General features: G+C 41.4%; 1 protein-coding gene across 3 annotated transcripts in view; it reads right to left on the reverse strand.

The window, feature by feature from the left end:
• TRAF2 (TNF receptor associated factor 2) overlaps positions 1-22,289 on the reverse strand; it is a 429,606-nt gene that overhangs the window by 133,900 nt on the left and 273,417 nt on the right. For all 3 annotated transcript variants that reach the window (XM_069241424.1, XM_069241427.1, XM_069241425.1), the window contains 2 exons: positions 21,816-21,890; positions 10,590-10,940 (listed from right to left, as the gene is read on the reverse strand). In XM_069241424.1, the coding sequence (XP_069097525.1) occupies positions 10,590-10,940; positions 21,816-21,890 (426 nt within the window). The remainder of the gene's footprint in view (positions 1-10,589; positions 10,941-21,815; positions 21,891-22,289) is intronic.

The raw sequence follows: 22,289 nt of genomic DNA on the forward strand, positions 1-22,289 counted from the left end.
GAAAAAAGGGCTGCGGAGGAAAGCATGTGGTTTTTCCCTGAAAATGGCATCAACAAGGGGTTGCAGCGCTAAAATCACCATCTTCCCAGCTTTCAGAAACAGGCAGACTTGAATCAGAAAACAACATTTTTCAACACAACTTTGGCATTTAACTGGGACATACCCCATTTTTACTATTTTTTGTTCTTTTAGCCTGTTTCCAATTAGTAACAGAAATGGTTGTGAAACCAATGCTGGATCCCGGACAGCTAAACATTTCTGGAAAGTAGACAAAAGTCTGAATTCAACAAGGGGTCATTTGTGTAGATCCTACAAGGTTTTCCTACAGAAAATAACAGCTGAAATAAACAAATATTGAAATTGAGGTGAAAAAAGCAGCCATTTTACTCCACGTTTTACTCTAACTTTTTCCTGCGATATCATATTTTCAAAAGTAATATACTGTTACGTCTGCTGGACGCTTCTGGTTGCGGGGATATATAGGGCTTGTAGGTTCATCAAGAACCATAGGTACCCAGAGCCAATAAAGGAGCTGCACCTTGCAATGGGTTTTCATTGTATACCGGTGTCAGCAATTCATTTGGTGAAATATAAAGAGTGAAAAATAGGTATCAAGGAAACCTTTGTATTTCCTAAATGGGCACACGCTAAGGTTTTGAGAAGCAGTGGTTATTTGCACATCTCTGAATTCCGGGGTGCCCATACTAGCATTTGAATTACAGGGCATTTCTCAAATAAACGTATTTTTTAGACACTGTCTTACATTTGGAAGAAAACATGTAGAGAAAGACAAGGGGCAATAACACTTTTTCTGCTATTCTGTGTACCCCCAGGTCTCCCGATACAAATGGTACCTCACTTGCGTGGGTAGGCCTAATGCCCGCGACAGGAAATGTAACATGGACTCATCACATTTTTACACTGAAATCTGATGAGTTTTTTGGAAAGTGCCTAGCTGTGAATTTTGGCCTCTAGCTCAGCCGTCACCTAGGGAAACCTACCAAACCTGTGCATGTTTGAAAACTAGACACCTAGGGGAATCCAGGATGGGGTGACTTGTGGGGCTCTCATCAGGTTCTGTTACCAGAATCCTTTGCAAATCTCAATATTTGGCAAAAAAAAAAAACTTTTTCCTCACATTTCGGTGATAGAAAGTTCTGCAATCTGAGAGGAGCCACAAATATCCGTCCACCCAGCATTCCCCGAAGTCTCCCGATAAAAATGGTACCTCACTTGTGTGGGTAGGCCCAGTCCCCACGAAAGGAATAGATCACACAACGGTCAGTGTTGGTCCTTACATGAGAGCAACTGGTGACCCTGGGGTGATCAATTCCTGACGAAGGCACTAGGTACAGACACTCAAGTGGGGTAGCGTTTTTATCAGGGCAGGTGGGGAAACACTGGGTGGTAGGAATGTTGTGGATCACGGCATATTCCTGTAGTTTGTGTGACAGAAATGCAAGAAAAAATTGAGTTTTTATTCAACATTTCATCTTTGCAGGGTATTCTGGCTAAGAAAACTTTGGGGAATCCACACAATTCACACTTCTGTGGACTCCTCCGGATGTCTAGTTTCCAGAAATGTCTGAATTTGGTAGTTTTCCCTATATGGCTGCCGAACCCAGGACCAAAACTGCAGATTCCTGCCTTCAAAAACCAGGTTGTTTTGTGATAGATCATTTTGATGTCTCCACAATATGATTTGGGCGGTGGAATTTGGGGCTGAACTAAATTGGGGAGCTCCCAAGAGAGCACTCTGTGCTTGCCGCCCCATGCCCCTGTTCTCTGGGTTGGGCTAATCTGCTATTGTCCCGCTGCACAGACTGTGCTTGTGAAGGGACAGCATGACTGTCCTCATCCCCTCCTTCATAATCAATGGAAGATGAGTTATCGAATGGGAGTCATTCAACTGAAAAATCACTCCCAGAGTCTGAGCCATTGTCCTATCCCTCAGATGCGGTCTCAGTATCTGCTGTCTCAGTCTCCGTTCCTAGTCAGAGCTGTCCTCTATAACCCGAGTGAGGGCTTGAGCAGCAGTCATCCAACGAGATAACATCTCTGCTACTGGCTAAACTGTCGCTCTAAAACACTGGCCTACATAGACAGTCACAAAATTGCTGGTGGGTGTGTGTGTGAGATACGTGCAACAGTAGAGGTCACCTTACCTTCGCTTCTTCCCTCAATCAGCACGTTCTTTCAAGACACTCAAAAAAAGACACACTATTACTTCACCTTGTTACATACCAATCGTCACAGTCTTTAGCGCCTCTAGCGCCCAGCCCAACAATCATTATTGGTGCTCCCACTCCCATGACCTCCTCCTCGGAGTCCCTCACTACCAACCAGCAAAAGTGCCCTTCGTCTCTCCATAGCCACCCCGCACATACATTTCATTTGTATTATAGTGCAGGTAATGGCTGACTTTATTAATCTACTCAGCTATTTACATAAAATACAGATTTTATAATATAAACCTTCTGCGGTACTTTATGGCATCAAAACTGCCACTAGACAAAAGTCAGATCCTTGTGTAGCAGAAACATAATATCACATGACTTACTTGACTTTTTTATTGCAGCGTAAAAGCTTAAAAGCTACAGTTGAAACGCGTCAGTTGAAGTATGTGCATTGCTTTGAAGACGCAAGCTGCAACTTCAAGAGGACTGGTGCTGAATATATATGTATATATGGGTGTGGTTTTCCTGGGGGCTGAATGCAGCCCCCAGGGAAACCACACACATTTGTGTGTGTGTGTGTGTATATATATATTTATATATATATATATTTATATATATATACAAAATGTCACTCACCCAGTGTACATCTGTTCGTGGCATGTAGTGCTGCAGATTTACATGCTATGCATTAGTTCGCCATCTAGTAGGAAGGAGTGATAGAGTTAAAGAATGTAAATGTACAACTAAATGTAGTAAGTAAATAAGATGACCATGCAAATGTAAATATATATACACATATGTACAAATAAGAACTGGAACGACTACAGGCTTCCGGGGAGGAGGGGGGGGGTGCACTGGATTCTGCAACACTACATGCCACAAACAGATGCACACTGGCTAAGTGACATTTTTTGTTTAATGGCATGTGTAGCTGAAGATACACATGCTATGCATAGACTAAAATGCAGTCCTTCTCCCAAAACAGCGGTGGCTAGCCTGTAGGAGTTGAAGTAGTTTGAAATAAAGTTGTAAGCACTGCTTGGCCTGTTGCTCTGAAAAGACATCCACACAGTAATGCTTTGTAAATGTATGTGGAGTGGACCATGTGGCAGCCTTGCATTTGTCTGCCATTGGTATGTTCCCTAAAAATGCCATGGAAACACCCTTTTTCCTAGTGCAATGTGCTTTAGGAGTTATTAAAAGTTGTATTTTTGCTTTAATGTAACATGTTTGAATACAACTTACAATCCATCTAGCTAATCCTTGCTTATAGATAGGATTTCCTTTATGTGGCTGTTGAAAAGCTACAAAAAGCTGCTTAGTTTTTCTAAACTATTTTGTTCTATCAACATAGTACATTAGAGCTCTTTTAAGGTCAAGAGTATGAAGAGCTCTTTCTGCAGTTGAGTCTGGCTGTGGGAAGAAGACTGCCAACTCCACTGATTGGTTAATGTGAAAAGGAGAAACTACTTTTAGCAAAAACTTTGGATTTCTCTTAAGTACTACTTTATGTTTGTGTACTTTGAAAAATGGTTCCTCCAGAGTGAATGCTTGTTTTTTACTAACTCTTCTTAATGAAGTAACTGCTACTAAGAAAGGAATTTTCCAAGTGAGAAATTGAATATCACATGAATGCATGGGTTCGAATGGTGGTCCCATTAATCTTGTGAGTACAATATTGAGATTCCATGCAGGAACTGGTGGGGTTCTTGGTGGAATAATACGCTTAAGTCCTTTCATAAAGGCTTTTATGACAGGGACTCTGAAGAGAGAAGTATGTTGTATGGTTTGTAAGTATGCTGATATAGCAGTAAGATTAATTTTAATAGAGGAAAAAGCTGAATTCGCTTTTTGTAGATGAAGCAGGTAGCATACAATATCCTGTATTGATGCTTTAAGAGGGTCTATATTTTGGGGCTGACAGTAGTAAATAAAACGTTTCCACTTCTTAGCATAGCATTGTCTAGTTGTAGGTTTGCATGCTTGTTTTAGAACTTCCATACATCCAAATGGAAGGTGTAAATATCCAAATTCTTTGACTTCAGGAGCCAAATCGCTAAGTTGATAACACTGGGATTGGGATGCCTGATTTGACGGTTGTTCTGTTTTAACAGATTTGGTCTGTTTGGAAGTTTGCGATGGGGTACTACTGACAGTACAGTTGCGTACCAGTGTTGTTGTGCCCAGGTGGGAGCTATGAGTATCAAGGTGAGAGAGGTGTGACACAGTTTGTTGACCAGAAATTGAATTAATGGGCAGGGGGAAAAGCGTAAGCAAATATACCTGACCAGTTGATCCATAGAGCATTGCCCTTGGACTGAGGGTGTGGGTGTCTGGATGCAAAGTTTGGGGATTTTGCGTTTTCGCTTGTTGCAAAAAGGTCTATGTTTGGTGTTCCCCACATTTGAAAGTACTGTTGAAGTACCTGTGAGTGAATTTCCCATTTGTGTATTTGTTGCTGTGTCCTACTTAGTAGGTCTGCCAGCTGATTGTATATCCCTGGGATGTATTCCGCTAGCTGGTAAATCTGATTGTGAATTGCCCATTTCCATATTGTTTGGGCTAGAAGGGACAGTTGAGATGAATGTGTTCCTCCTTGTATTTTCAGATAATACCTTGTTGTCATATTGTCTGTTTTTAGTAAGACTGTTTTGTGCTTGAGTAAAAGTTGAAAAGCTTTTATATCGAGAAACACAGCTAACAATTCTAAGTGGTTTATGTGATAAGTTAATTGCGTTGAATTCCATTCCTCTTGTATGGTTAGGTTGTTGAGGTGAGCTCCCCAACCGGTCATTGACGCATCCATTGTTATTATGGTGTGAGGCACAGGGTCCTGAAATGACTGCCCTTTTATTAAATTGTTGTGATTCCATCATTGTAGAGATTTGTGAGTTTGGCGGTCAAACAACACTAGATCCTGCAATTGACCTTGTGTTTGAGACCATTGTTGTGCGAGACACTGTTGCAGTGTCCTCATGTTTAATCTTGCATGCAGTACTATTGCTATGCATGCTGCCATCATTCCCAATAGTTTCATGATAAATCTTACTGTGTAACATTCATTGGGCTGTATCTGTGATATGAGATTTTGAAAGGCTTGTATCCTTTGTGGATTTGGGAAGGCTAAGGCTTTTTGGGTATTGAAAATTGCACCTAGGTAAGGTTGAACCTGTGCTGGTTGAAGATGAGATTGCTGGTAGTTGATTGTGAACCCTAATGTGTGTAAGGTATCTATTGTGTATTGAGTGTGTTGCTGGCACTGTATAATGTTGCTTGATTTTATTAGCCAGTCGTCTAGATAAGGAAAGACATGTATGTGTTGTCTTCTTAGGTGAGCTACTACTACAGCTGGACATTTTGTGAAAACCCTTGGAGCTGTTGTTATGCCGAAGGGAAGTACCTTGAATTTGTAGTGTTTTCCTTCTATTACAAATCTTAGGTATTTGCGATGAGCTGGATGTATGGGAATATGAAAGTAAGCATCTTTAAGATCTAAGGCAGTCATGTAATCTTGTTTTTGTAGTAGGGGAATTACGTCCTGCAAAGTTACCATGTGAAAATGTTCTGACAGGATATATAGATTTAGAGGTCTGAGATCCAGAATGGGTCTGAGAGTACCATCCTTTTTGGGTATGAGGAAATATGGTGAATATACTCCTGTTCCCTGTTGTGATTTTGGGACTGTTTCTATTGCTTCTTTTAGTAATATAGATTGCACTTCTTGCTGCAACAGAACATTGTGTTCTGGGGATAGTCTGTGAGAGTGAGGGGTAATGTTTGGAGGAGTAGAAATTAGTTCTAGGCAGTAACCATTGCGGGTAATTGAAAGCACCCACTGATCTGTGGTGATGTTTTGCCATTGAGAGTGGAATTGTTGCAGTCTGCCTCCCACAGGAGATGTGTGGGATTGTGGGATGTTGAGGAAGTCATTGCTTTGGGCGAGTGGTGACACTCTCTGAGATTTGAAATTTGCCTCTGGCTCTAAAGTGTTGACCTCTGTAAGAGCCTCTAAATTATCCTCTTTGATAGTACTGCTGGGTTTGTTTAGACTGTGAGGTGGAAGCCTCTGTAGTTTGGGGTTTAAAACCTCCCCTAAACTGCTGTTTACGAAAGGAACCCCGGTAAGGTGTGGTATATAGGGCTCCCATGGCTTTTGCAGTGTCAGAGTCTTTCATGAGTTTCTCAAAAGTTGTGTCAAGTTCAGGTCCAAATAAATGCTCCCTATCAAAGGGCATGTTAAGTACTGCCTGCTGTATTTCCGGTTTAAATCCAGAAGATCTTAACCATGCATGCCTACGAACTGTTATGCTAGTGTTTATACTTCTAGCAGCAGTATAGGGTGCGTCAAGAGCAGATCTGATTTGGGTACTGGTGATTGCTTGACCCTCATCAACAATCTGTTGTGCTCTCTTTTGATGCTCTTTTGGTACATATTGCAAGAATTCTTGCATTTCATCCTAGTGTACCCTGTCATACCTTGCTAACGGGGCTTGGGAATTGGCAATACGCCCTTGGTTAGCTGCTTGTATAGCTAGCCTTTTACCAGCTGCATCAAACTTTCTGCTTTCTGTGTCTGGGGAGGGGTATCCCCTGAATATTGGCTATTAGCCCTTTTCCGTGCAGCACTGATTACAATAGATTCTAGTGGTACCTGTAGTGTGATATAAACTGGGTCGGTTGGCACAGGCTTGTATTTTTTGTCCATTCTCGGGGTTAAAACCCTAGCCTTGACAGGTTCCTTAAATATGTCATCAGTATGTCTAAGCATACCAGGAGGCACTGATAAACACTGGTAGTGTGAGTGAGTGGAGGACAAAGTGTTAAAAAGAAAATCGTCCTCCAAAGGCTCAGCATGCATCTGTTCTAGAAATGACCTGAGTGTAAGCCGTACTATCCTCTGGTTGTGAAAGTTTGGACAGATAGCGTTCTGGGTCATTTATCGGTATAGGGTCTAGGTCATAAAAGTTCCAGGGGTCCACTGTATCTGCATGTGAATATGTATGAGAATGTGTTGGTGAAGGCAATGGTGGTGGGGTAGTAGGTGGTGGAAAGAAAGAAAGGTGTGGCCAATATGGTGGAGAAAACTGTAAAGGTGATAGTTTCTCCTTTCTTTTAAATATCTTTGCTGGTGGTGGAGCAGTGTCAAGAATCTCTGGAAACACCAGCTTTCTCTAGGTTTGTGGAGGAGGTGAAGCAATGATTTTCCCTGTCTCCTTATGGATATGTATCCTTCTTTGTTTACTGTCCATGATTTGAAGGATTGGCTGAATATCAGAGTCTTCAGAATGATATTCAGATGTTTTAACTCCTTTAGAGGATTGTTCCACAATTATCTTTGAGATGTGTTTTAACCTGCTCGAAAAACCTGTCTCTTCTGTGTAAAAGGATTTTTTCGGCTCCGAAGTGGTACCAAATTTTGTCTGTCCTGAAGATATAGCCTGTGATTTCGGCTCCAAAGCCGGACGTTGACTTTTCGGCTCCGAAGAGTGTGGACATCGGCTTAGCTCGGATGTGGATCTTTTAATGTATTTGTTCGACTCCTGTATCGAAACAGGTGTGGCCTTTTGATGTGGTGATTTGGCCTTTTTCGGTGCCGAACCCGAAAGTCAGTTGCCGACAATTTTCTTTTGGGTGGAACCATGGCTTTCTGGCAGTGGTGCACCCAAGGCCTTAATTGGTATTTTGGAAGTGGGCGTAGGGGCAGGTGTACTCACATGCTGAGCCGCAGTGATCAGTTGGCTGTCTTCATCCGAGTCTGCTTCAGAATCGGTGTCATAAATCGAAACAGCTGTCTGTGCCTGCTCTTCTTATAAGGTGGCAGTGGAATCTATGCTTCCACGCCATCTCGAGTCTCCTTGCTCTCCGGTCCCGCAGTGTCTTTTTCGACCGGAAAGAAGGACAAGCTTCACAATATTCCTCTCGATGTTCGGGAGAGAGACAAAGATTACATACCATGTGTTGATCGGTGTAAGGGAATTTCGCGTGGCATCGAGGATAGAATCGGAATAGAGTCCGATCTATCAGGGTATGGCGTGGTAGGCCTGAACAGGCCACAGTAGCCCGAAAGGGCGTTTTCTTGTTTCGGACAGTATTATCAGCTCGATTACAGATGGAAACATGATCGAAATAATAACGCCGGCAGAATAAAGTTAGTAATAACGCCGGCAGAATAAAGTTAGTAGAAAGTTTCCAAATTGAAAGTCTCGTAGCGAGAGGAAACACGTCCGAACCCGACAGCGGAAAACAATCTAACAAAGGAGTCGATGTTCATGTGCAATATGACTGAGAGGAGGAGTCACACGAACCTGTGACTCGAAAAAGACTTCTTAGAAGAAAAACAACTTGTAACACTCCAGGCCCAACACTAGATGGCGGACATAATGCACAGCATGTGTATCTGCAGCTACACATGCCATCAAATAAATATATATATATATATATATATATATATATATATATATATATATATATATATATATATATATATTTTATTTATTTAGGAAACCATACAACTTAAAAAAAAAAAATATATATATATATATTGCCCCCACAGGGCCCCCCAAGGGGTAAATCTACATTTAATTAAAAAAAAATGCCCCTGGGGTGGGGTGGGAGGGGACCTGTTTGCCGAGGGGGCAGCCCCCCCCCCCCAAGCAAAATCCCTGGTGTCTAGTGGGGTTTCCTGGCCCTCGATCGCAGCTCGAGGGCCAGGAAACCTGTTCAGGAAGGCCTTGTTTAAAAGGGGGAGAATCTCCCCTTTCAAACAAGGCCTTTCTGAATGCTGGGGAGGCCAGTTTAGACCTGTTTTCCCCACCAGAGCAGGAAGTGGCGTCCTGCTCTGATTGGGTGGTGCGCTGACTTCACAAAGGGACGAGTGGGAGGCTACACAGAAGATCTTCCATGTCTCCCAGACGTTCTTTAATTTAAAAAAAAATCCTGCGACGCATCAGAGGAATTTATTAACCCCCTCCCTGGTGTCGCCCACTGGTCGTGACCCTCACCAGGGAGGTAGTGTGGGCGTCGGCCTCGCACTAATGAGGTTGAAAGTTACCCTGTGAAGGCCCCCTTTTTGAAACACAATGCTGCTAATCCACTGGAGATGTCAGGGTGGCAGAACAAGACAATCTCCCCACATTAAGAGAAAGGCTTCAACTGGCAATGTTTTTGAGAATGACAAAACAAAAAATGCAGAATGTCTATAAACATCAGACAGGAATGCTGTAGTATTGTTGGCAATGGTTTGCAAACAAACTTTTAAAAATAATATACTATGCAGATATTTTCACCCCGAAAGAGTCACAGAGGGTCATTTTGTATCAAAGAACTTTTCTCTTCCATTTAAAAAAACAAGGTTCAACATGTGCTGCCATGCACATACAAATCAAGGTGACTTAAACAGAACCATTTCACATAGACCAAGATAAAGTCTTAAAATGTTTTGTACTGAATTTTTTAATGTAAATGTTTACATTTTGCTTATGTGGCTCAACAGTATTTGTTATTTGGTGATATTACAATTGAGATTACAGTGATCCAGCACTGTGGAGAAGGAAGCTTTTCGATAAAAAAAAGCGAACCAGAGTTACTTAGTTGCAATTTGATTGCAGTCTTATGTTTAGTTGTAGGTACTCTCAAAGTTATAAAATGGCAACATGTTTGTAGTTCTCTCTTTCAATAGTTATGTTTTGTGTTCTGCTAATATTTCAGTTCTCAATGTACAAGTGCTCAATTATACCAAGTACCAAAAGGCAAATAAAGAACTTTATGAACTGCCATTCCTGAAGTAAACAACTTAAGAGCTCTATATCCCATTCCATAGATCCAGTTACCAAAAATATCTGCCGCCAAGCAAGAAACCTGGACATGGAAAGCACAGCCTGCTCGTGGAGTAGCTGAACAAGCATTTACAATAGGAACATTAAATTCTTAAGAAGCCAGCTATTTTTTTTTTTTTTTTTTTTTTTTTTAAAGGGGCTGTCTTGTTGAAATTTGAAGTTTCACCATTTAGGTTGCCACAAACAGTGGGTGAAACTACCACAAATACAGAAACAGCTACACTCTGTACACAATTTGGAGGGATGCTTAGCACATCTATCTTTTTGATCCCTCTAGGCATCTTTTCAGGACACTTTCTTAGAGAGATAAAACTGTACTCTTTGGAAATGAGTGGCTTAAAGAAAGGATAATTTTTGATCTTTAGGTAATGTTCTATTTTTTTTAAATCAAAATAATTAAATGAACAATATAGCCAGCAATTGCGGAAACTGAGCATGGGACAGGTGACAAGACTTCTCATGGTAGAATGAAGGAGCTTTGATCTGTCAAACTGCATTTACATTTATTTTCCTATAAATGAACCCCACCTCCATACCAAGCTGTTAAAACATTTTTGAAAAGCAGATTTACACTAACCTTGGTACTGAGAGATTCGATTTTCTCTTGATCCAGTCGATGTTGTCGGCTGTATGCTTCCAGAGTCACCTGCACCCTCTCCACCTCACGATTCAACACACTAACTATTTTCTCATAGGTGACTGTCTTGTGTTCTAGAGACTCATACCTCTGATACACCTCATTCAGCTTGGCAGCCTCTGATTCAGACGACAAAAGTGGCAACGGATGTGTGTCCTGAAGGGACAATGCTTCCAGCTGCTGCCCAGTATCTCCATTTGCTTTCTTCAACTGGAGAACAAAACCCAGTAATTTGCTTAAATGGTCATCTACGCGTTTACTCTCATGTTCCAAAGACTTCTCATTCTCCACCTGCATGGGAAAAAAGGACTAGAGTGATTGTCTATTTTTATACATACTTCTTGATGCCATGTTTCAGTACAAAGTAATCAAAGTTTTTATATAATTTATTACCTCAAAAATTAAACATGTTGAACAATCAAATGCCAATGTTTAGGATTATATCCACCCTGAAATGGTTTCATCGCGCACAATCTAGCAATCACATAATCAGACTAATGTGTGAACTGGGTAGGGGTCTTGTACCTTTCAACACAGTTTTGGTCAATCAAATTTCTTGAATCTTTGGAGAGGGCTCAAAAAATTGTTTAGTCAAGGAACTCAACTATTATGGACAGAAGTCACAACAGGCTTCACCTCAACAAAAATTTATTCTGTATCCAACTCAGTTACGGATTCCCAAAGTGCTTAGCAGTCGCTGAAAACCAGCAACTACCAAATTCTAAAAAGAAATATTGAGAACGTATTTCTAAGGAACAACAAAACTAGCTCATCACGGCTGGATGGCAAGGGCTTGACTAAACAGTTGATGCATGGTCTGATATTTTCAAAGGAAAGCAGAGGAAATAAAGATTTTAAAGATGAGTGCAGTCCATGAAACCACAGAGGCTTCAGTTACATAAGAATCCATTTGGAGTCTGTTGATTTTTCTTAGAGTGCTATCTTTTGGTTACACATTCATCACTTCCCAACAAGAGAATTCTTATGCTAGAAGTAGATAAGGTAAAAATAGACTCAAAATTCAAAGTGATTAAGTAAAAAAAAGTGACAAAATAACATTAAAAGTTTGTTTGTACCACTGCCACTTCCTAACTTTAAATTCTGTTTCAAATGGAGAAACTATTTTCAATAGCATAAAGATATCATTTTTCCAAGGTCCATATCCACATGCTCAACTGGGTCATTCAGTCAAACAGACTTTTCAATAATTGCATATCCGGTGGATAGGCATAACCGGTGGATAGGCCTGGGTGTTAGCAATTCTGATGCTGCCAGAATCAATCTGCAAGAAGATCAGATGGTGCTACAGGTGGATGAGAAGAAAACAAATCGAGACCATGCAATGGGAAACAACAATGCTTTTTGTCTTGAATTTTTGTTTACCAACCTCCTTGACTTCTTTATGGTCTGTCGAACGCCACATAGCTTACTGCAGAGCTGAAACTAAAACTCAGCTAAATTACTGCAGATGCTAAGGGCAGTCCTGGTGGGTTCCGTCTCCAACTGGTGAAATCATAAACACTAGTCCTGAACAAGAGCAATATCCTTTCCAAAGCTCCTCTGCAGACTGGCTCCTCATCTAATCGCAAGATAGAGCGGAAAGCTGCTCAGCTTCCACATACACCAACAATATAATTGAACAGGAATGAAACACGGGATGAGAAAACGTGTTTAGGCATGGAACAAACTGCTTAACTGTAGGCAGAAAGCTCTAAAACCATTTTATGCAAGTAAAAAAATACAAGCTTTACAAATCAAAGCTATGAAGTCCATACATTTCCTATTAATGAAAATCTGTCTTTTTTAACACTGTGCATTGTGCTTATCTTCCGAAAAAGGTTGCTTTTGAGATACTTTAAAACATATTCATTTCAGGAATGCTTTCTAGAATTCTGAGCAATCACTCACTTTGCACCAACTTTCCTTCCAAAATGTGATTGTTTATTTTAATGATGTAGTAGTCGCAAATTGTCGTACTATCAGAAACTTTGTTACGTTAAAGCAAAATGAACAACAAATAGGAAAATAACCTCCGTTATGTGTGAGAGGGGTCATCTTAAGAGAAGATGAAATGTTTAAGGTGAGTATTGAAGATTTGAAATGTCAGTGAAGAAGGTTTGACGATATGAATTGTTCAGTTATGGGGTTTTGTCTATAAGAGTACAAATGCAGGACTGTGAAGGAACGAGAAATCAGAATAGTAAGGAAGAAGAAGCAAAGGCTAAAAAGACCTGAGAAGGTGAACAGAGTACAAGGAAGCCATAAAGTAAAGATGAGGAACCAGAACTGTAATTTGATATTAAGACAAATCACAGGAAGCAGAACTGATTGTACACTCGATGGGAAGACTCCCATCATAAAACAGCAGTCGATGATATCTTCAATTCCTGTATTTTTGATGAAGATAAGATGGTCTCCTTTAGAAGATCGAATAGACTGTTGATTGCTTGTTGATCTATTTTCTTTGATGTAGAAAGTTCTGTGAGCAGGAAACAACTATTGAGTTTTTAATTTACAAATACTTGCAACTTTCCAAATTAAATTCACTGCGCAACTGCTGGGCAGAATGTACATACTTTCCAGTGGGAAATAGTGGCTGTGATGGACAATATTAGATTCTAGATTACACCTTTGTTACGATCTTTTTCATACATTCATTCCTAACTCTTCATATACTGCATCATAGCATGACTAACAGTGGTCCGGAGGTTTTCTCAAAGATTTGTCATAAATTGGTGGGTGGCGGAGGGCAGGGGAGTGACTGGAGGAAGGGGTCAAAGCTCAAGAAAAATTTTATTAAGATGCTGCACAATATAGGTAGGAGGATTAAGCAGCCTGCTTCCGCTGTAAAACTTGACCACTGGGTTTTGGAGAGGCAGCAGGGTAATTATGCACAGATTCTAAGTGGGTCCGTAAACAGGCTTGAAACAATTGTAAAAGTTGGGAAATAATATGGATTCATTCGTTTATTTGCCTTTCCCTGACACATTGCACAGGTCTAAAACCCACTTTGAGAAAGTGGTCCTACAAGGACAGGCACTATTGGTGTTTGTAGAGCACAGTCATAGTAAGAAATGTTTCAGGTGTGGGTTGCAAAAATATTGTGCATGTACTAGGCATTATCAAATCTGTCATGATATTAAGCTCTTAAAAAACTAAGCAAAAGGAATTGCATATGACAAAGCACAGTAGGTTCAAGGTGAATTATTCTCCTAAAACACAGTACAGCTGCGACCTTGCTCCGCCACATTCAGCACTTTTAACTATACACTTCCCAGGCCAGAGGATATCCAGGTGCCATACTGACTGCCGCTTTACCTTCAAGGGAGATTGCACCATGAATCATTTTGATTCTCTTTATGGCTGTTGTGCAGGATGGGAGGTCACAATGGTGGTCGCCGAAGTTACACAGCATTTCTAGGGGAATAGCAGTCTCTGTACTTCACAGCACCAATAGAGACATGAAAAACAGTCTAGAGCAGATAAGTGGCAGAATGCTTTTGTTTTGCAAGACTATACATGAATAACTGATGTTTCGATCATCTCCAGTGCTTTTTTCCCGTGTTCTGACATGTTCTTAACATTGTCTCCTAATAATTATTGACATAATAACTACCTTTATTAACCACCCAGAAAATGTTCATACTCAAGCTGAAGCGACAACAAAAACTGTGGATCACAGTATGTGAATGAAAAATGTTCCCGGTAATCATAAATTATGTATAAAATCAAGAAGTCTTCAAGCATGTGCCACTGTACGACAGTTTAGGTCTTACTTCTGTGCAGGCAACCCCTCAATAAGGACAGCAGCACAAAGGAATGTTTTGGAAGATTTGGGATCAAAGTTAGGATAAGCAGCAGAAGCATAGGAACTCGTACTCGCAACAAGCAAAACGACAAGAGGAGAGAGAACCACCAGGCAACACAATCTATGCAAAGAAAGTGCAGACTGCTAAGAAGGAGATAAATGGGAGCTTGTTGAGTTAAGTCTAAGGAGATACTGTATAATAGACCTAAATATCCAACTGAGATACTATACCTGACTATTGCAAAAGGAAAGGCAACTGGAACGATGAGTGCCCTCAAGAAAAGTGAAATAACCCATATAAAAGAGTAAACCTGGCATTTTTTGCATCACAAAATTAAACTGGGTGCAAATATATATGAAGCATACCCTTCATTCTTAAACGAGAGAAGAACTTGAATAAAAAACAAGCAAACTTGCTACACACAAGCATTTTGGCCAAAACATAATTAAAAATCTCAGGTTACAGTGGTAAGAGTGCAGCTATAATAAATTTAGTTCTCACGAGCAAACACAAAGAGGACATTTAAGGATCTCCTACTGGGGTTAGTGCCCCATACACTATCCGATACAACCAGCCCAATGCCTTCCTTTCTCAACTAGTTTGACCAAAATAAACTAGCAATACAAAGGCACACAATTTCAGAGAAAACTAATACAACCACCAGATCTCAGGAACCATGCATTATAAGTATTTTTGCAGAATCTGAAATGGACTTCAAATGTGTGAAGAGGGAGATTTTGTTTCGGGTGGCGGTCACAAAGGTAAAAATGACTGATTCATTCCATTAGGAAGAGAGAAGGAGCAGTGTCTCTACCCGCTTCACTAAGAAGATCTGATCAGACAGACACACTCAGAAGTACTGGGATGCTTGGAAGATGCTCAATAAGACCCGACACTGAGGGCTCCCCTCCCACTGGCAATTAGATGTAGATCTGCAAAAACAAATGCATGATGCAGGAGGGAAATTAAAAGGAAAATTGTGTTTTGAAGTAAAGGGAAGAGATAACAGAAAGCGTACTTCCATGGAAGATCTGGCCAATTTGAATACTAAAAGAATTGGATGGGATTCACCCTGGAAGTAATATATATCAAGCACTCATAATCTGGAACTAAGTCAGAATTCTGGGAGTGATTCAGACAGGAGAATCACATTTAAATAAGTAAACTGGCCTGCATAAAAATCAGTGTTTTTAAGTTAACTCAAAAGGAAGATTGAGGGGCAAGGCTAAAAGAAATGCTGGAACAACGGAGAATGTGTCCAAGAAAACCCAATCTAAAGCGCTGAAGACTTACTTACTTACGCCTACTACCCCTTAAGGTGTACAGGCCATCAACCAGGACTTTTCAGCATCTCTGCCAGGGCTTTTCTTTCAATCTGACTCCAGGTGTAACACATCTCCTTGCAGTTAACCCTGAGGCATTGACACCACATGTCTCTTGGTCGTCTTCTTTTCCTTTTCCCTTGACACCTCCAGATGACGGCTTGCCTGGTGGTGATCGATGCGGGCGTGCAGAGGTTGTGACCTATCCAGATCCAGCGTCTTTTCATGATTTCTTCATGAGCAGAGAGTTGGAAAGTCTGTTGCCATTGGTTGTTGTTGCTAATGGTGTTTGGCCAGCAGATTTGGAGGATTTTCCTCAGACATGTGTTGATGAAGGTCTAGACTTTGTTGGTGGTGGTCACTGTTGTCCTCCAAGATTCTGCTCCATACAGATTTTACGTTGAGGTAAAAAAAAAAAAAAAAGATCTTGGTTTGCACCTTTAAGGTCCCTGGCACTCCAGATCTTCTTTAGCTGAATAAAGACAGCCCTTCTTTTGATGATTCTTGCCTTGACATTGGTGTCTGTGGCGCCCTGCTTGTCTATGACACTGCCCAGGTGGGTAAAGGCCTCAACCTCTTCCAGTGCATCCCTTGCAAGAGTGACTGCAGTTGCCCTGGCCATGTTTGCCTTCAGGATCTTGGTTTTTCCCCTGTGGAAGTTGAGGCCAAGTTGTGCTGATGTGGCTTCCATTTTGTTGGTCTTTGCTTGCATCCGCAGATGGGTATGGGCGAGTAGGGCCAGGTCGTCTGCAAAGTCCAGGACGTTGAGCTGTGCCCAAGGTGTCCACTGGATCCCATTTCTTCTGCTTGCTGTGGACGTCTTCATGATCTAGTCTAGGGCCAGCAGGAAGAGAAAAGGGCAGAGCAAACAACTCTGGCGGACTCCGGTCCTTACTTCGAAGGCTCCCGTGAGTTGTCCTGAGTTGCTGGTCATACCCTCGTAAGAGTTCCTGATGATTCTTACAAGTTTATCTGGCAGCTCAAGAGGGTAAACCAAAGGAACATGAAGAAGTGAACAAGCAAAACACCCTGGCTAAGATAGTAATTATAAAACGCCATAAAATTAAGTAACCAGTCACAATCAAATCATTGGACGTTCAAGACATGATGGCTATTCTTATTCAAATCCAATGAACCTTAAAATGAGATGTTGACCAGCCCAAAGTAATAGATGAGAAAACAAATCTAAGATGTAAACTACTATCCAAACATTTTGCTCAAAGATAAAGCAAGCTAGAGAAACTAAGTGAAGAGTTGGAAGTACAAATCTTAGATTTAATAATGAGATGCAATAAGCATGAGGAACAAACAGAATCTGTAACGCCAGTCAGGAAAATCAACCAAGGAATAACAGGAGTGCAGAAAGATAGAAGAAACAAATTCAGGTTCAAGAAATTTCTAAAGAATATGTGGACACGCTTGCAGTTGGAAACAATTAGGACATCTTGCTTGGAGTATAAAAAGGATTCACAGATATCCTGATTGAAAAAAATAAATGAAAACCAACACACATATTGTACAAAAATCTCTTAAAGAACAAATTCAACACCAACTCTTCATTAAGTTCACATCTCTCAGTGACGCCCGACCTAAGCCTAAATGTTAATTCTCTAAGTAATCCCCCTGACCAAAATATTTTGCTCTCTTCTTCGCTTTTAAGCCTAGAGCGTCTCTTATCTTCCATCTTGAACCTTCCAGAAAAACTGGTTGGGGGAGCCATCCAACTATGTCTTTGATTCCGTAATGGCCATACTAAAAGAAATGACTTCCGGCAATGGAGTTAATCCCAACTTATTTAGATTACAATGTGAAGTTCATTGAGCACTCCCACATACTCCTAAGAACAATGGTATATATCCCTTGGTACCGATTTCTGCTCTCAGGCTGGAGCACCCCAGATTGAGCTACCACCTAAGAATCTTGCTCCCATCGAGAGCCCAGTCAACTCCATTAGATTTATACTGAGTGATTTCTCATCAGGGAAAGGCCCAGATCTTGATCTCCTAAGCTCCGGGCAGGACATGTTTCCAATCTTCAAAGCTCGACCAAAGGTAAACAGTATGACCAGGGCCCTTGGTCTTTCAGTGGATACACCAACTTGCAAAAGGAAAAAAGCTAAAAGGACAAAAAATCCAAACCTGAAGGTTTTCTAAAAAAAAAAAAAGAAATGTTGGAGAAAGGAGCGATTCTCCGAAAAACACTCCATTCCACAAGAACCCTTAACCCTGGAGGTTTCGGCTCCACAACACCATTTCTTATCTACCATCTCTCGAGCAACTACTGTGCCTCAACGTTTAACCAGCAATCAATCCATCAATCAGGGATTTGTAGAGCGTGGCTAATCGCCCATGAGGGTCTCAAGGCGCTGGCCAGCGGGCCAGATATAGACGATTCAACTTTGATCCATGATCTGACTACATTCCAATCTATTAGGCCATCTTTAAACCCACTTGCACAATCTTTTGAAGTTCCTCCGGGGCTTAAGCCCACATTGGTTCGGTCACAGCCCCTAAAAAAGGAACAGAGACGACACCCGAGGACACTTTGATTTTAGATTTTATGCTACTATTTGATACTGATCTTTTTTTTTTAAATAGATCTCAACTGTTAAAATGTTTTTCAGAGCTTAAACCGCTTTGACTAATTGAAAGTAGCGACATATACTTGGTCTCTCTGGAGGAGTTGGATTTTGGTCCCAAGTCCAGAGTGTCTTTTCTCTCAAAGTTGACCGTTAACAAAATCCTAAATATAGAATGTCTACAATGTAACGGTATTGAAGTGGTACCTGTCTTGAGCGAGATGGGAACCAGGTTAATCAAGTGGGCCTTCCAGCATCCTCATATTGGTTATGAGGAAATATATTCCCACATCTATCTCCCTAGTCAATCCCAACATCTATTCCCTTGACTATCAGGATGCAAAGATTTGCTTGAGGGAACATGGCCGGGAAGTGTTATTCAGGGATTCCCCAGCATGTTCACCTCACGATCTATGCACTTACTCCCACTCTTGGAAATGGTTACCGGCAGTGCTAAGTAGCTCTACCACAATTTCCCATTCCACAGTTCCAAAGTAGCAACAAGCTTACCCTCGTATCCTGGAATGTGGCAGGTATTAACTCTCAAGGGAAAAAAATTGATTTCTTGGACTCCCTAAATGCTGATATAATTTGCTTCCAAGAAACTTAGTCCACAGGGGAGCTACTGTCTGCAATGCTACTCCATCAAAGAGGGGTCACGCCAAGGGTGGGTTTGCATGTTTGTTGTCTAATAGGCTTCACTGGAGGTATGAATGCTATAGAGATCCCAGCAATCTGTTTATAGCCATAACCTTACACAGCATTGGCGAAGGAGACAAGGTATTCCCCCTCGCATTGATAAACTCTTATGTCCCCCCTGGTGTCGCTTTCGATAAACTTTTAGCTAGGTATTTCACTTCATTAAGGAGTTATGCGATAGGGAGCCAGGAATTCAAATCATTATGCTTGGAGATCTAAACTGTAAAATTTCTAATTTAGGGCTCTCATCTTTTCTGGATGAGGAAAAGGAGGAAGCATTTGGGATACCTTCCTGTATTTTCCCCCATGAAATAAGGTTCGATAAGCGTGGGAAGCTCTTTCTTGAGTACTTGAAGGCGAATGATTGCATTGTTGCAAATGGTAGACTTCCATCTGACTCCCCAGCCCACCCTACTCATAAGTTGACCGGGGGTGCTGCAATTTTGGATTATGTGGTTACGAGCTACCAGGCATTCTCCTTGGTAAAGGACACAGCAGTGTTAAAGACTGCCCTTAGCAATCATAACATCTTGGTTGTTTCTTTTGATTTGAAGGTGCTCTCTGGAGTTTGGAAGGGCAGTATTCTCGGTTTATTGTCAAAACGGGTAGAACACACTGGTCCCCCGGTAGCCTCGAAGGGCTCAAAGGTATCTTAGAAACCACTCTGAATGACCTTGGCAATTGGGTAGGAAAAGTTATGGAGAGATTCACTGCATTTATGCAACGGATTATCTTAACCTCCCACCAGAAGACCCAGAGCAAATATATAGTAAAACCTCTCCCTCTACTCTTATTGAATAGAGAACTCAATACCCTTATTCGAAAAAAGTATAGGGAACATACGTCTGTAAGGCAATCCCGGCTAGACGTTTTAAAAAAGAGGAGGAGGAGGAGGCATTTAATAGCTTGCCTAAAAAAAGGATACTACAGATAGATTCTGGGTTGCGGTAAGAGAAGCAGTTTCCGCCAGCCACAACAGACGCTTCTGGTCATTGATTGCAGAGGGGTGTGGCACGAGAACCAGGCACCTCCCAACGTTCATTAGCGAATCTGGCTGGTCGGCCTTTTTATCTGGCCTTAATGCTTCTAATGGGACTGCCGTGGAATTTCCCCCAAGTTAGGGCATATTGGCACTGGAAAAAGCACTGGGGTCCACATTTAGAAAGGATGGGAGAGAGAAGGACACAAAAGGAGAAATTCAGCAACAATGGAACAAGGTTTAAAGAAAATACTTGAACACGTAGCCCAACAACACTGAAGCTATGTTTAAGAAGATGTTAAATGTCTTTCCTTCTCCCAGTAATATCTCTTCATGAACAGTACGATCATTATATTGCAACGCAATGTGAATGGTTTACATTAAAAAAAAAAAGCACAATCTTGGATAAAATTAGAGAACCAAACGTTGATATTGCACTGCTGCATGATGCACATCCCGCACTCAAGTAAAAGAAAGCAGATCACCTGCACGTAGCAAACCACAAATACCAACCCACACCCTGGCCAACCTGCCATAGTTGAACAAAGCCATACTGCATGCAGCCTTTAGCCGCACTCAGCATGGAGTTGGTCACAAAGACTGGCCTGTGGCTAGGACATGCACCCCCCATGCACAGTGGACAGCCAATGTATTTCTTTTTAAAAAAAAAAAAATAGGAATTCATTTTTTCTCTATTTTCCATTTTTATGTCTGATGTTAGCCAAGAACTTTTGATTTTGCTAAAAGTATATGTATAATAATATACTTAAGGGGGCTTTCAGACCACTCTTTTCAGCTATTGGTCCATTGTTGGGTCATTCAACATTTTGCTTCTGCCCACAACAGAATACAGCATGGCGCAGCGGGGCATCCTACTTCACCCACTGGCTAACTTTACTATGAGTGGCTGTTTTTTTGCTTTTGTATTTTTACCTGTCACAAGTAGTCAATCTACAGAGAAGGTGGTTCCCTTCAGTGCCTGTGTTTTTCAAATTGATTATCACCTTTGTGTTTAGAGCCCGAAGTGACAGCAGGATGTTTTTAATGTGAGCACAGACAGCATTCCAGTTGTCCCCTGCTAATGCTGTTGTAAATTCATTATGGAGAGGCCTTTATCTGACTGCTGCTATTTCACAGCATGCAAGATTGTGTCCATTTTAAGCAGTTCTTTATAAAGTTACTATGCACGCAATGAAGTGCATTTATAAATGCACTCCTGTATGTCATGTTGGTGTGTAACCTCTTATATGTAAGCAACCATATCTAGTTATCTTTCTATACAATCATTTCTATCCAAGCATCTGTCTAGCTAGCAATGCAATATGCTAATGTTGCAATACTATCTATATGTTCACAACCTTCTGAAATTTGTCGTTGCAAGCCTTCCTATTTATCCATCCTTACAAACCTATATCCATCAAAGATTTACAAGCTATTAGCACCGGCAAGAGACTGGTAGGCAACACAAGATTGATTGGCTTTTTTAGGCCTGGTGTTACCCAAAACCTTTTTATTTTACTATAAATATTACGTAGAAAATAGTTATAGGGGTTTTCAGAGTTCATCCTTTAGTCTGTTGTGTCATTCACATTTTTCTTCCACTCACTCATGAACGCATCATGGGGCAGTGGGTTCAATGTTAACCAAAAAAGGCACAAAGTCAATCTATTAATGTCACAGCACACTACAGAACAAGGAGGCCGGAGTTTGTTAGAAGCATAATGTCATGCACAAAGGGAAAATAACTGAACTAAAGACAAAGAAGGAAAAGGGTCTTACCATTTCAGTACAGCCTACAACATGGAATCTGCAGGGCACTTTGCATTTGCCACATGACTTGACATGGTCTTGAAACTAAAAGGGCATGAGACAAAAAGCACGATTATAAACAAAGCCTCGGCTTAAGTTTGCCATTCTCCCCAGGTACTTTTCCAGACGACAACACTTTGGGGGTCATTTTGACCTCAGCGGTCTTTTGACAAGACCGCCGAGGGACCGCTGTGCTGAAGACCTCCAGTGGTGGCGGTTTTCCGCTCGGCGTATTATGACTGCTGGCGGCCCTCCGTCCTTTTCCGGACGGAGAGCAGCCAGCAGCCATACTGGAGGGCGGCGGGGAAGTGGAGGTTGCTGCACCTCCACGACAACAGAACACCGCCCACCGAATCACGTTCTGTGATTTGGCGTGGCGGTGTTCTGTTGACGGTGTGGTGGCGGCGGAACAGCCCCCATGGATCCCGTCCCCTCCCGGAAGAT

This window comes from Pleurodeles waltl, chromosome 6, assembly GCF_031143425.1.
Source record: "Pleurodeles waltl isolate 20211129_DDA chromosome 6, aPleWal1.hap1.20221129, whole genome shotgun sequence".
In the NCBI taxonomy this organism is placed as follows: Eukaryota; Metazoa; Chordata; class Amphibia; order Caudata; family Salamandridae; genus Pleurodeles; species Pleurodeles waltl.